Source organism: Thamnophis sirtalis, unplaced genomic scaffold, assembly GCF_051295495.1.
Source record: "Thamnophis sirtalis isolate CommonGarterSnake01/CBP01778 unplaced genomic scaffold, rThaSir2_p1.2 scaffold_5, whole genome shotgun sequence".
NCBI classification, from domain to species: domain Eukaryota; kingdom Metazoa; phylum Chordata; class Lepidosauria; order Squamata; family Natricidae; genus Thamnophis; species Thamnophis sirtalis.
The window spans coordinates 102384179-102396929 of NW_028261385.1; the positions used below are offsets into that span (position 1 = coordinate 102384179).

Genomic DNA, 12751 nt, shown 5'->3' on the forward strand with positions numbered 1-12751 from the left:
GATGTCATGCTGACCATATGACCATGATAATCTTCTTCAGACAGTGCTGTCTCAATAGCCTGGAAACAAAGATGAATGCTCTCCCCTAAAAATCAACTAACGACTAGCAGAGTAAAATCTTCAGGGAACTCTTTACTATTTTTTTTATCTTAGAAGCTAGTGTTTCCAATGCAACTTTCATCTCTTAATCCTCACCATTAGATCTCGCTACCTTTTCAGCAATGTAGAAAATAGGGAGATGGTGGAAGAGTTACAATAGTTTATTGCTTTGATTTTTCCCATGTTCTTAGAAATCTTTTTTTTAGTACATTCCATCCAATATGCTAACTTATTTACTGATATCTGGATATTTGTGTTATAATTATATGCTTTGCATATGATCACTACAACTATTTTGATTTTCTTATTGGTAGTATATGTTGGCTATGAACTTAATTTCCCTTTGACTTCTGTACTTCTGTATTTTCACTGATCATCCCAACTGTTTCTGTTCTTTGACACCAGGGATACTATGAGCCAGCTGCTTGAGCAGGGTCCACAGTATTGTCTGGGATGCTATACATCCTCTTCATTACTTATTTTCCTTGTTCTGGAAGGTATTCATGTATACCTGGAAGGTATGTATTCAAAAGACAGCAGTATATGTATGTGTATATGTATACATGTGTGTATGCATGTGTCTAAATATCTACATGTATATAGCACATGTGTGTGTTATGTATGTGTGTGGGTAGATATATACTTTCGAGAGCAGGCAACAAAATTTCATTTTTAATGTCTGCCAGTGTGCTTATAGTAAAAAATGAGAACAAAGGTTATCTTATCTTATCATCTTATCTTATCTAAAATTAAAGTTGTTAAGACCCCTTGCCTTAATAACTCTTGGCAGTATAAAAAAATTCTCCCTCTCTCTCTCACACACACACACACACACATACACCAATACTTGCTAAACACACTTCTTTGACCATTTTGCAAAACAAAACAAATTAACTACAAGGACAATTGCCTTGATTTTCAAGATGTCATTCTTCCTGCATATAGGTTCATTTTTTTTAACAGTTTATTTATATATTTTCACATTACATACATAAATGCTTAGTGAACAGCACATTGGGTGGATCAATTTATTTTAATACAATAATACTCTTCCCATTCCTAATTTCTACTTCTATTATCCAACCATTTATAAAGCAAGTCCCATGTTCAAAAATACTCTGTATCTTCTTTTTCTTTTACTTTTAATGTCAATCTATCCATTTCTGGATAATTAATTAATTTTAAAAAATTAATTACATCATCATCTTCTGTGGATGTTTCATTTTTCCAGTATTGTGCATATACAATTCTTGCTGCTAAGACATGTAATATTATATCTAGATTCATACTTTCCAAATATTGTACCTAGCAAGAATATTTCTGGATTTTAATAAGTTCATACTTAAATGTTGTGATAGTGACATGACAGCATAATTTTATAGCCAAGTCTTCTAACAACTGCAATCAGGGTTGTAGGTAGAGAATTATGACTATATGTTTATGTATCAGAAGCAGAGTAATAGTAAAGACTTGCTTGAATGCAGAGATTGGAAAGTACTTACAATATATATGCAAGAAAACTCAAATGAAAGACTCAAACTTTGAGAAACTGACTACAAAGTTCTAAATTCAGGCTGCAGGAGTTGGGGTAAATAGGAAAAAAGCCCATACCAATTTTGCCATTTGATCTATAACACAGCCAAGCCAGAAGAAAATGAATTTGACTACCTAAGGACATCCTAATCACATAGGACTAGCCCCATATATTTCATGCATTAAAAATATTTAAGATGTTAGGAGATGGTTAGCATATTTGATTAGGAAGAAACAGAAATCTCGCAATATATTGAAAATACATTATAAAGGGAAGGAAGTGTATCAACAGGATGAGATTCATAAGGCCTTTCCTGAATTTTTTATAGGATTGTACACGAATAATACAAAGTTTAGATATAGATAGATACCTGGACAAAGAAAAAATACCCATAGTTAAACCCGAGCAGAGGGGAAAATTGAATCAATCAATAACTTCGGGGGAAATTATCCAAGTAATTAAACAGCTAAAGGCAGGGAAAGCACCGGGTACAGATGGCTTGACAGTGGCTCATTACAAAAATTTACAATTAGAAATGGTAGAACCCCTTAAGGAATTATTTAATAAGATCCAAATGGAAGGGAAGGTACCCCCATCTTGGAAGACAGCCTTCATATCCCTGATACCTAAAGAAGATCAAGATCTTAGTCAACGAAATTATGACTAAGAATAGCAGCAGTGAAAATGAATGTTTTGCCTAAGTTTTTATTTCTTTTTCAAATGATACCAATACTTTAAAAAGATGCAAATTTGCTAGAATGGCAGAAGGGCATTAACAAATTTGTTTGGGCAGGGAAGAAGCCGAGAATAAAACTAAAAATAATGCAAGATGTACATGAGAGAGGAGGTTTGAAATTGCCAAACTTAAAACTACATTATGAAGCAGTAATTTTATCAGTAATCAGTGACTGGATTAATTTAACAGATGATAGAATACTTAATATCGAAGGGCATGATTTGGTATATGGTTGGCATGCTTACTTGCTATATGACAAAAAGGTGGATAAGAATTTTAAAAGTCATATTTTAAGGAATGCTCTACTGCGGGTCTGGAAAAAATATCAAAACAGTACAAAAACAGGATGTAACTACATACAGACAGCTTCTCACCCTAGAAAGAGGTGTATTACAATTGAAATCCTTGAGTGCATTAAAAGAGGAAAAGGTAATTCAAACATGGTTTCAGTATGGGCAATTACAGGCCAGATGGAAAAAAGATCAAAAAATTGGCTTTGTGCAAAATGAGGACAATTTACTAAAACAAATTAGGGATCATAGTCAAATGCATATAAAGAGACTATATAATGTATTAATAGAAATGGTTTCGGAAACAGAATTAGTTAAAGATTGCATGATAAAGTGGGCACAAAATTTTGAAGAACCAATAATGTTGTATACATGGGAAAAGATATGGGTAAGAAATGTAAAATTCACGCAAGCACAAAATCTGAGGGAGAACTTTTATAAGATGTTTTATAGATGGCATTTAGATCCTAAAAAACTGGCTTGCATGTATCTGAACTTAACCTAAATGGTGGAGATGTGATTGTGTTGATGCTACATATTACCATATATGGTGGACTTGTAAAAAGGTTAAAGTATTTTGGATAAAAATATGGTGGATTATGCAAAATGTTCTTTAAAAAAGGATAAAGTTTACCCCTCAGTTATTCCTGTTAGATATAATAACTGACTGTACAGTTATAGAGACTGACTTGATTCTGCATTTAATAACAGCAGCAAGACTGTTGGTGGCGCAATACTGGAAGAAGGAAAATTTGCCTACTATTCAAGAATGGACATTAAAAGTAACAAACCTAGCAGAGATGGCTAAAATATCAGCATATCTCAAGGATCACTCAAATAAGAGATATAAACTGGAGTGGAGAAGATGGATTGACTATATTCAAAATAAATATGAGACTAAGAAATTCCAGATAGTTTATGACTGAAGAAACAAGGAATGATATAATCGGTTTAGAGTTAACCTAGCAAAGAGGAGTTAAAGCTCAAATGAAAGATGATACTAACTTTCTTTAAGTTTATTTTAGAATATCTTTGTTAAAGATTTATACCCTGTATTGGTTCTGGGAAGTGGGGGGGGGTTGGGGGGGCTCAGGTGGGGAGGGCAGGGCGGGAGGTAAACATTTGTAAAAGTTTTTTTCTCTAAAATTTTCAATAAAAAAAATATTTAAAATATTTTCCACAACTATTGGTTTTGCCACCCCCAATGCCCCACTCCCCACTCATTCTGTTTAATAGCAAATTACTCATTTGACCACAACTAGAGGATCTATTCGTTCCTTCCTTCCATCCTTCAATACATATATACATACGTACATGCATCCCTCTATCTTCCTCCCTCTTCCTGGCAACTGTGTGGACAATTCCATGCAGTTTTCTTGGCAATATTTTCAGAAGTGATTTACTATAATACTGTAGCATTGAACTAGAATCAATTACCCAATATCACCCTACTGGCTCCATGCCTAAAGAAGACTAGAACTTACGGGTTCATTTTTTCTAGCCCAATATTTTTATTCACCACACCAAACTGGCTCTCCTTTTCCTGAGAGTACTTATTGTTAAGTACATATTGTTACTATTGCAATAAATTAAGTGCTGATTGTTTTGCCCCTCAAATTTAAGGTTGATTTAATATGTAGTGATTCCTTATCTTTAAGAGCAAAGAGGAAAAAATGGTAGGTTGGATTACTGGAAACTTAGCACCTCTAAGGGATTATCTTATATCATCCCCCACCATCAATCTTCAGTTCATAACCCGAAAGCCTTTTGCCCTTTCCTGATTCTCCAGAAAAGGGCTGTTTGATTGTCAAGTTTCAGAGCAGGGAAAGTAAAATGTAGATCTGGAGGTACTAATAGTACCTAAAATAAAATATTAAGGATTCTAGCTTTATAGCAAACAAGAAATCAGAAGAGAGGTTCCACCTATTCCAATTATTTTGCTGAGATCAAAAAAAGCTTATACATATTTAGGTTTGTAAACTCAGAACAACTCTGGAATTCACATCAAATTATGAGATTCAGAATTGTTTATTTCAAGGTTTCCTTCCTCTTCTGATTTGTAACTTTTAGAAATTTAGTTATTGGATTTTAAAAACAACTAACCTATGGTTTAGTATCTCTGCTTCACAGTCTATTGTGATTATTTCTGGAAGTTTATTGTGATTATTTCTGGAAGTTATGATCTGGAAGAATGTCCACAGTTCTACTCGCCTGAAAAGTCATTTCTAGATAATATTTTTAGTATGAAATCACCTTATTGTAATGTCCCCTGTTATACCAAGAATTGGTTCCCACATATTTTCTGAGAGTCACTCTCATTCATGAGTCTTGTTAAAATTCTGCTTACCAAGCTGCTGTGTAAAGAAATCCCAAGATTGCTCCTACAACTTCATGTTTTGTTAAAAGACAAGCAAAGAAAGGGTATGAGGAGATGCCCACTTCAAAAGCTGTGAGGAGGATCCAAAATACTGCAGAAGAAAGGGCATAAATATATATTTATTCTATTGTTCAGCAGTGAATGATTGGTAAACCTGTTATGACAGCCATTGACCAACCAATATGAAAGAACAAAGCACATGGAATTGACAACAGTAATTAGGCAACATGTATTGTTATTAGCTCTTTAAACTTTGCTGAATTTTATGGACTAAAAAACCATTTTTGCATCACTTAGAAAAATGATATATTTTTGTCAAAAATAAATATTTTAAATAAAAGAAATCTCAGTGCACTTTGAGAATTTTGTTTGTGAATGAGAGTATGATCAAAAAGGGTAACCTTAACTGATAAGTAAATGTTTTTAACCAGATAAAGTTCTCCAGTAATTCCAGCTTTCTGAACGAGTACCATGTTTGGCACAGTCAACAACTTGAAAAATATGACATAGAAATCTGTATCACAGGCTATCTAAAATGGCTGTGTTAGTTATATGGTTTCAACTGGACATGAGCTTTTAGCTACAAATAACTTTAAGGTTGTAAGTATAAATTATGCATCATTCATGAAAGGATAGGATTTTACAGCTGAGGCTGAGCTTAAGGTATTCTGAATTACTTAATCCAAATGAGCACGCCATCTTCTCATAGTTTGAAAAACCACTCTAAATATTTAAAAGTTTTAACTTATTCTATGATATACACATTTAGCTGACATGTTTCATGTTTTGGGAACATTGAAAAATTGGAACAAATTATCTTGAATACTCTAAATAATTGAATATTTCTCACTGTTACCTATCTGTCTCCTGGTGGTATTTTTGAATGTTTGGATATTCCTCAATGTTTATTTTCTGTTTTCTTTCTTTTTAATAATTTGCACATTATTTTGTGACATTGGGGGTGGGAGTCCTAATAAAATTACCAGCCTCCTGTGGCATGATCATTTAGATTTTATTGATGGTGATCTATACTATCATGAGACTATAGTATATTGCACAATGAGTTGGGACTCATAAACATATGCAATGGACAAGTAACACTTAGATTCATATACACCAAACCATAATATGGTTTAGCTATGGCTTGACATGATGCATAAATCTAGCCAGGATACCTATAAGTCACAGCTTAACATTATATGTGAACTAGCTCAATAGACTTCTTCAGGAAAGCATGGTTAAAAACATTATCCTTATGAGTGAGTGCAATTCTCTGCTCCAAATGTACCTGAAAATGCTAGTGTATAGGCAGACAATGCAGATAAGTATCCACAAGGAGAATAAAATTATATCTTGCTTCTTTCTGCTAAACTCCTTGATCATTTTTATAGGGTTCTAATATATGTGGACTATTAGAGAATTCCTTAGAACACCATGGACAGACAAGGAAACCAGCAAAAGTATCAGCAAAAAAATCAATTTAGAGTTCTCATTCAAGGTGCAAATGACCAGGCTCAAATTATCAAACTTCAGACACATTATGCAAAGACCTAGCTCCATAGAGAAGGCTCTGATGCTGGGAAAGGTAGAAGGAAAGAGAATAAGAGGACAATCACTAGCAAAGAGGATGGACTCATCCGTCATAATGGCGATGAGTGCACAGGTGGGAAACTTGAAAGATCAGGTTAGAGACAGATCATCCTAGAGAAGACCTATCTGTCTTGGAGTAAAAAATGACTCGAGGGGACATAATCAATCTATCTATGGACATAACCATATAGCCACCATGAAACACATTTAATTGACAAGAGTCTTTTTCTATTTTTAATATCATTATCACCTATTAGGCTTTAAAACTGAAAGTCAGGAGAGAGGAAACATTGTGTTGGAAGGAAGAATTTGAAGAAGGAAAGTGAAGAAGTAAATTATCCATTCCACTATTTGTTGGTATTTTCCTATCAAGAACTCTCTAACCCACTCCAATTATAAGTTATTTGCTTATACCTATGGTTTGACATGTTGCAGATGTTAGGGCCTTATCTTCAGTCCCAAATAAGAATGCATGATCCTAGAAACATATTTAATGTCATAGCGTTACAAGGAGGAAGGCTTTAAATGGCTGTGTATTTATCCTGGGGACGCCTTGCCTACTCTTACCATCTCTAATGCTGACACTGAAGCTATTTGCCACTGCCTTCATAACTTGTCTTCTTGAAGATCATATTTGGTTCTAAAGTCTAGCCTTCACTGCACTCCTGAATAAACTAATTGTCTGCAATCTGCAATTGTTTGCAAGATAACCTTAGACTGAAAAATAGCTAAACAGAAAAATGGGAGAATACAAAGAGACAGAGTTTCTCTACTATTCTCTTATCACTTGTTAATCATGAGTTTTACCTTTAGCCAATTCAGGAAGTCCCTCTGGAAAGAAGTCATTCTCAAATAGAAACATGACTTTATCAGCAGTAGCACCAAATGCAAATGCCAAAGACCATCGGTTGTTGATTGAGCTGTGAAACTCCATTGGGCTGTAAAAATAATGAAAAAAATTCTTTTAAGACATTGAGACCCTTTCCAAAAAAAAAAGATGTTGAGACACTAGAAAAAGTGCAGAGAAGAGCAACCAGGATGATTAGGGGACTGGCGACTAAAACACATGAAGAATGGTTACAGGAATTGGGCATGGCTAGTCTAGTGAAGAGAAGGACTAGGTAGACATGATAGCAGTGTTCCAATATTTGAGAGGCTGCAACAGAGAGGAGAGGGTCAACCTGTTTTCCAAGGCACCTGAAGGCCGGACAAGGAATAATGGATGGAAACTGATCAAGGAGAGATTCAACCTAGAAATAAGCAGGAATTTTCTGACAGTGAGAACAGGCAACCAACTTTCCTTCAGAAGTTGTGGGAGCTTCATCACTGGAGGCTTTCAAGAAGAGACTGGATTGCCATTTGCCAGAAATGGTGTAGGGTCTCCTGCATGGGGGGGGGGTTGGACTAGATGACCTACTACTTGTCCAGAATGCAGCCGCACAAGCGATTGTGGGTGTACCTCGATACACCCACGTTACACCTATCCTCCGCAAGCTGCACTGGCTTCCAATCGGTCTCCGGATACGCTTCAAGGTGCTAGTTATTACTTATAAAGCCCTTCATGGTATTGGACCTGGGTACTTGAGAGACCGCCTGCTGCCAATTACCTTCCAAAGACCCATTAGATCGCACAGGGTCGGCCTCCTCCGGGTTCCATCCACCAGCCAATGCCATCTGGCTACAACCCCGGGGAGGGCCTTCTCTGTTGCAGCTCCGGCCCTTTGGAACGAACTCCCCACGGAGATTCGGACCCTCACCTCTCTCCCTGCTTTCCGAAAAGCCGTTAAAACCTGGCTGTGTCGGCAGGCCTGGGGTTGATGAGTTCCCTTCCCCTCTTGACAGGTGTGGTTGTTGGTCGTTTTAAATGTCTATCTTGTATTTGTATGTGCCCCTTCCCGTTTGAGTTGTTCGCCGCCCTGAGTCCCTTTAGGGAATAGGGCGGCATATAAATAAAATCAAACTTCAAACTTCAAACTACAAGGTCCATTCCAACTCGGTTAATCTGTTGAATCTGTTAAACTATAGAGTTAAATAGTTTCCAGTCAATCTTGAACTAATGGAGAATTACACTGGCTTGAAATTACTAATCCCAATAAAGGAAAATATTTGTAGTTCAGAGTTGAAATGAGTTCTTGGTGCTCTCGGATGATAGTGGTACTGATGATGTTACTTTATTTGCATAATGAAACATCTGCAAGAAAATAACCAAACTCAGAGAGTGCCAAGGACACAGAATTACTAATCCTTTATCTTAGCATTGCCTTCCATCCAAGTTAAAGGAAGTCAAAACTTAACAGTTTTTAGGCAACTTGAAGCTCTCCTTGAATGGTGCAGGTATAAGGAAGAAAAGAGTTCTTAAACATTTGTACAGCAATAAAAAGTGGAGTTTATCTTACATCTGATGAACTGGTGATAAGTAAAGGCAAGGTCATAGGGACATTGCAGAAAAAAAATGAGACTCCCTGTCACATGTTTGTGATGTAGTTAGATGCAAAGCAAAGTGTACTATGCCTCTCTAGATGTGCTTGATTACAGTTCCAGTGATGGCTTCCCATCTGATTAGGGTTGATATGAGTCAGATAGAGGTCACAATTGCCTTAGAAAGTGTTTTTCCTTTACCTGCTTCCAATGCCATGCTAAATAAATAAATGCCTGCTTTGGAATAATTAAATGTGGTTTTCATCACAAAATATAAATATGCAAGAGATATTTGACTGAATCACTTTATGTTTTAAGTCAAGGGCCTAAAGGATAGCTTTAGGAAACTTCAATTTCTTGCAGTTTGGGGCTACAAGTCCCCAAACTTGTATGTCACAGACTGCAACTCAGAAATGGCCAGCATGTATTGTCCAACTCACAGCAGTAACCCACAACGTCTTTGACATTTGGGATATCTGTCATCAAACCAGAATCTTTTTCTTCTCTTTTCAAGACATGCCAGAATCAAAATGATGACAACCTGCAGGAACAGGGGAAAAAAGATTAATATTATGAAGAAGAACTATGATGAACCATAATGATACTAAATCTTCAGTATGGAAGATATTAAGGTGCCCAGCAATTCCAAGCTTGATACATGTTTTATCAGCCAATACAAATCAAAAGTATTTTAGAATTCTGAGCAAGCACTCATCCTTCAAATCTCCTTCCAGATCCACCGAGTAGAATAAGTTTTACTTTGCCTAGTGCCATGATAATTTATCAATTATCATTTCTCTCCTGCTACAGGGTAGGAGAGCTCTGCTTTTCACATCTGTAAACACAAGCACCCATATGTTCCTTTCTAAGTTCGTTCTTGGGACAGTGAACATGTAGATAAATGTAAGCTTTGCCTTGACCTAAAGGCAGCCATCTTCAATCCAAACATGAGAGCCAGTTTGGTCTAGTGGTTAAGGCACCAGGCTAGGAAGCAGGAGACCACTGAGCCCCTGATGTAGCCATGAAAGGTAGCTGGTTGATATTGGGCCAGCCCCTTTCTCTTAGCCCAATCCACCTCATAAGAGTTATTGTTGTTGTGGGAAAAATAAGAGGAAGAAGTGGATATGTTCACCATCTTGGTACAATGGTTAGAATACATTACTGCAGACTACTTCTGCTGACTGTCAGCTGCCAGTTGGAATTTCACCAGGCTCAAGGTTGACTCAGCCTTCCATCCTTCTGAGATTGATAAAAGAAGGGCCAGATTGTTGGGGGCAATATGCTGACTCTGCAAACCACTTGGAGAGGGTTGTAAAGCACTGTAAAGTGCCTATATAAGTCTAAGTGCTATTGGTATTCCTATCTTTGTAAACATAATAATGGTGGGATATAAATAAATAAATAAATAAATAAATAAATAAATAAATAAATAAATAAATAAATAAATAAATAAATAAATAAATAAATAGGCATACATTAAACAATTGCTCCACTCTGCAGCTAGAACTTTTTTTGCTGAGAATAATAGCAGTTGCATCTGGATTACGCATCCAGAGTCTGTCAGCTTTGGAAATGCTTTCTCTAATAAATCTAAGGGTGCACTCATCAATCAGGACAATCTAAGCATCCAATGGCTGTTAGATTATTGGTCTACTTACTGATGGAATAAGCGAAAAATGTAGATAAGTAGATGTTTCAACTGAATGTTTACAAGTATCATTTCCATCCAAATGGTTCCTGTTAAAGACACATGATGAAAAATACAAGATTTGTATCTGTACATTTTATTTTTAAAACTGCAAACTGACATTCATACACAAGGGATTCCAGTTATTAATTTACATTTATTTTCACTTTATTTACATGAAGCAGATTTATAGTAACAATAACATTAAAGGACAAAAGCGTAAGAACTATTCAGCCACTGACCAAAAGGGCATGCAGCTTTCATTAATTCAAGCACTGAAACATGTTTCATGTTAAGAGCCAAATTCTCCCAAAAACCAGAATCAGGGCCTACTCAAAGGATCTGAAAGGATGACCATATCCAAATAGATCAAAGTACCAGTTTGATTCCTAACCTTCCCAAACAAAATGCAAAAAAGAAAAAGAAATAGGATTCCACTATAATTTTCACATGATTTTTTTTCTTCAAATTACGAGAAACCAAAATATAATAATGCCATTGGAAAGAAAAGAAAAATAGTTGTTTCTCATATTGTGCCAAGTCTTGGATTTATTTTTACTGTAGTTTATTGAAAAGTCACATGCCACACTCAGCCATAAACCATGATTTCTAAAGTCTATGGTTGGGATATATTTTATTGCATAGTTAAGCTATAAACCCAGACATTTATAAACCCATGACCTAATTAATGAAACAAACCAAGGGTGGGTTTCAGCCGGTTCGCACCAGTATTGGTGGTTGGTGAAATTTAGCGTACCTTCCCGTACCACTTCTTCCGGAGGCCCAGTACCAGAACACTCCCTCCCCTAACCCCATGCTCACTCCCCCTGCCCATCTGGTCACTACTCACTCGCTCACTCACTCGCCATGCCCGTCCACACTATGCTTGCCCTGCCCACCCGCTTCCTTTGCCCCTCCCCCAGCCGAGGCTCTGAGACTGCAGGTGGCCTGGGAGGTGGGGCGGAATGCTGCCCATCTGTCTGCCCCCTCTAGAAGAAACCAGGCAGGTCCTGGGATAGTCAGCAGCCCACACACCACTGCCATGTGACCGCTCTGGGGGTGCAGCACCTGCCCGGATCTGGCTGCAGTCAGCAACAGGACACAAAGGACCAGCCATCCAGCAGAGTGTTCTGAAGTTGGTGAGTTGGCAGGGAGGTTGCATGGGGCTGGAGGCAGCATGGAGGCAGGACATCACAGCCACCCTGGGTGCCTGCAACAGGACATGGCAGCGGCTGGGCGGCTGCTCCTTTGTGCCCGTTGCCAGCAGCAGTTGGCTTTCTCCTGCCAATCCTTCCTCTCCAGGAGTCCGGGAGGGCCCTGGGTCAGTCAGCAACCCATGTGCCACCGCCATGTGATGCTCTGGGGTGCAGCAAGGAAGGATCACTAGGAAAATGCCAACTGCAGCTGGGAGTGTCCCAAGGTCAGTGGGGTGGCGGGGAGATTGTGCGGGACTGGACTGGAGGCGACAGGAAGGCAGAGGTCGAAGCTATACCCCCGTACCAGTGAAAAAAAGAATATTCTGCCATCCTGGAACTGTGCTGCGGGGTAAGGAAAGCAGGTCTTGGGAGAGACCTTCCGTCCCCTCCAGAGAGCCCATGTCGAAAGAGAGGAGGAGGGCTGGTTTGAATGCAGGCGAGCGGGCAGTTTAGTTGCCAGCCTTCTTTGCTAGTTCAGGTGGGTGGAGAAAGGAGGCATGCAATAGCCAAGGGTGAAGGTGCTCCCCTTCACCCTTGGTGACAGGGGTGCTTTATCACAAGCCTCCTTTCTTTCTCTGCCTGCCTGAATGAGCAAAGAAAGTGCTGGCCCTAAACCACCTGCTCGTCCGCATTCAAACCAGCCCACCCCCTTTTCTCTTCCAGCATGGGTTCTCTGGCGGGGGAGGGAAGGTTCTTTCCAAAGACTGGCTTCTTTCCGGCATGGCGGCGATGGCAAGAAGCGGCTGTCAGTGAAGCTCTAAGCGATGACAAGAGTCCCGCCACTGCACCGGATTCAGCAAAAGCGGCTCCAGCAACAGCAGGAC

The 12751-nt window shown here is 38.2% G+C and overlaps 1 protein-coding gene across 2 annotated transcripts in view; it reads right to left on the bottom strand.

Annotated features, from left to right (window-relative positions):
- The window catches only part of LOC148045505 (stimulated by retinoic acid gene 6 protein-like), a 57321-nt gene that overhangs the window by 29917 nt on the left and 14653 nt on the right, over window positions 1-12751 (bottom strand). For both annotated transcript variants that reach the window (XM_087716323.1, XM_087716322.1), the window contains exons 2-5: window positions 10703-10781; window positions 9485-9585; window positions 7434-7564; window positions 5007-5127 (exon numbers count right to left, since the gene is read on the bottom strand). In XM_087716323.1, coding sequence (XP_087572449.1) covers window positions 5007-5127; window positions 7434-7564; window positions 9485-9585; window positions 10703-10781 — 432 coding nt within the window. The remainder of the gene's footprint in view (window positions 1-5006; window positions 5128-7433; window positions 7565-9484; window positions 9586-10702; window positions 10782-12751) is intronic.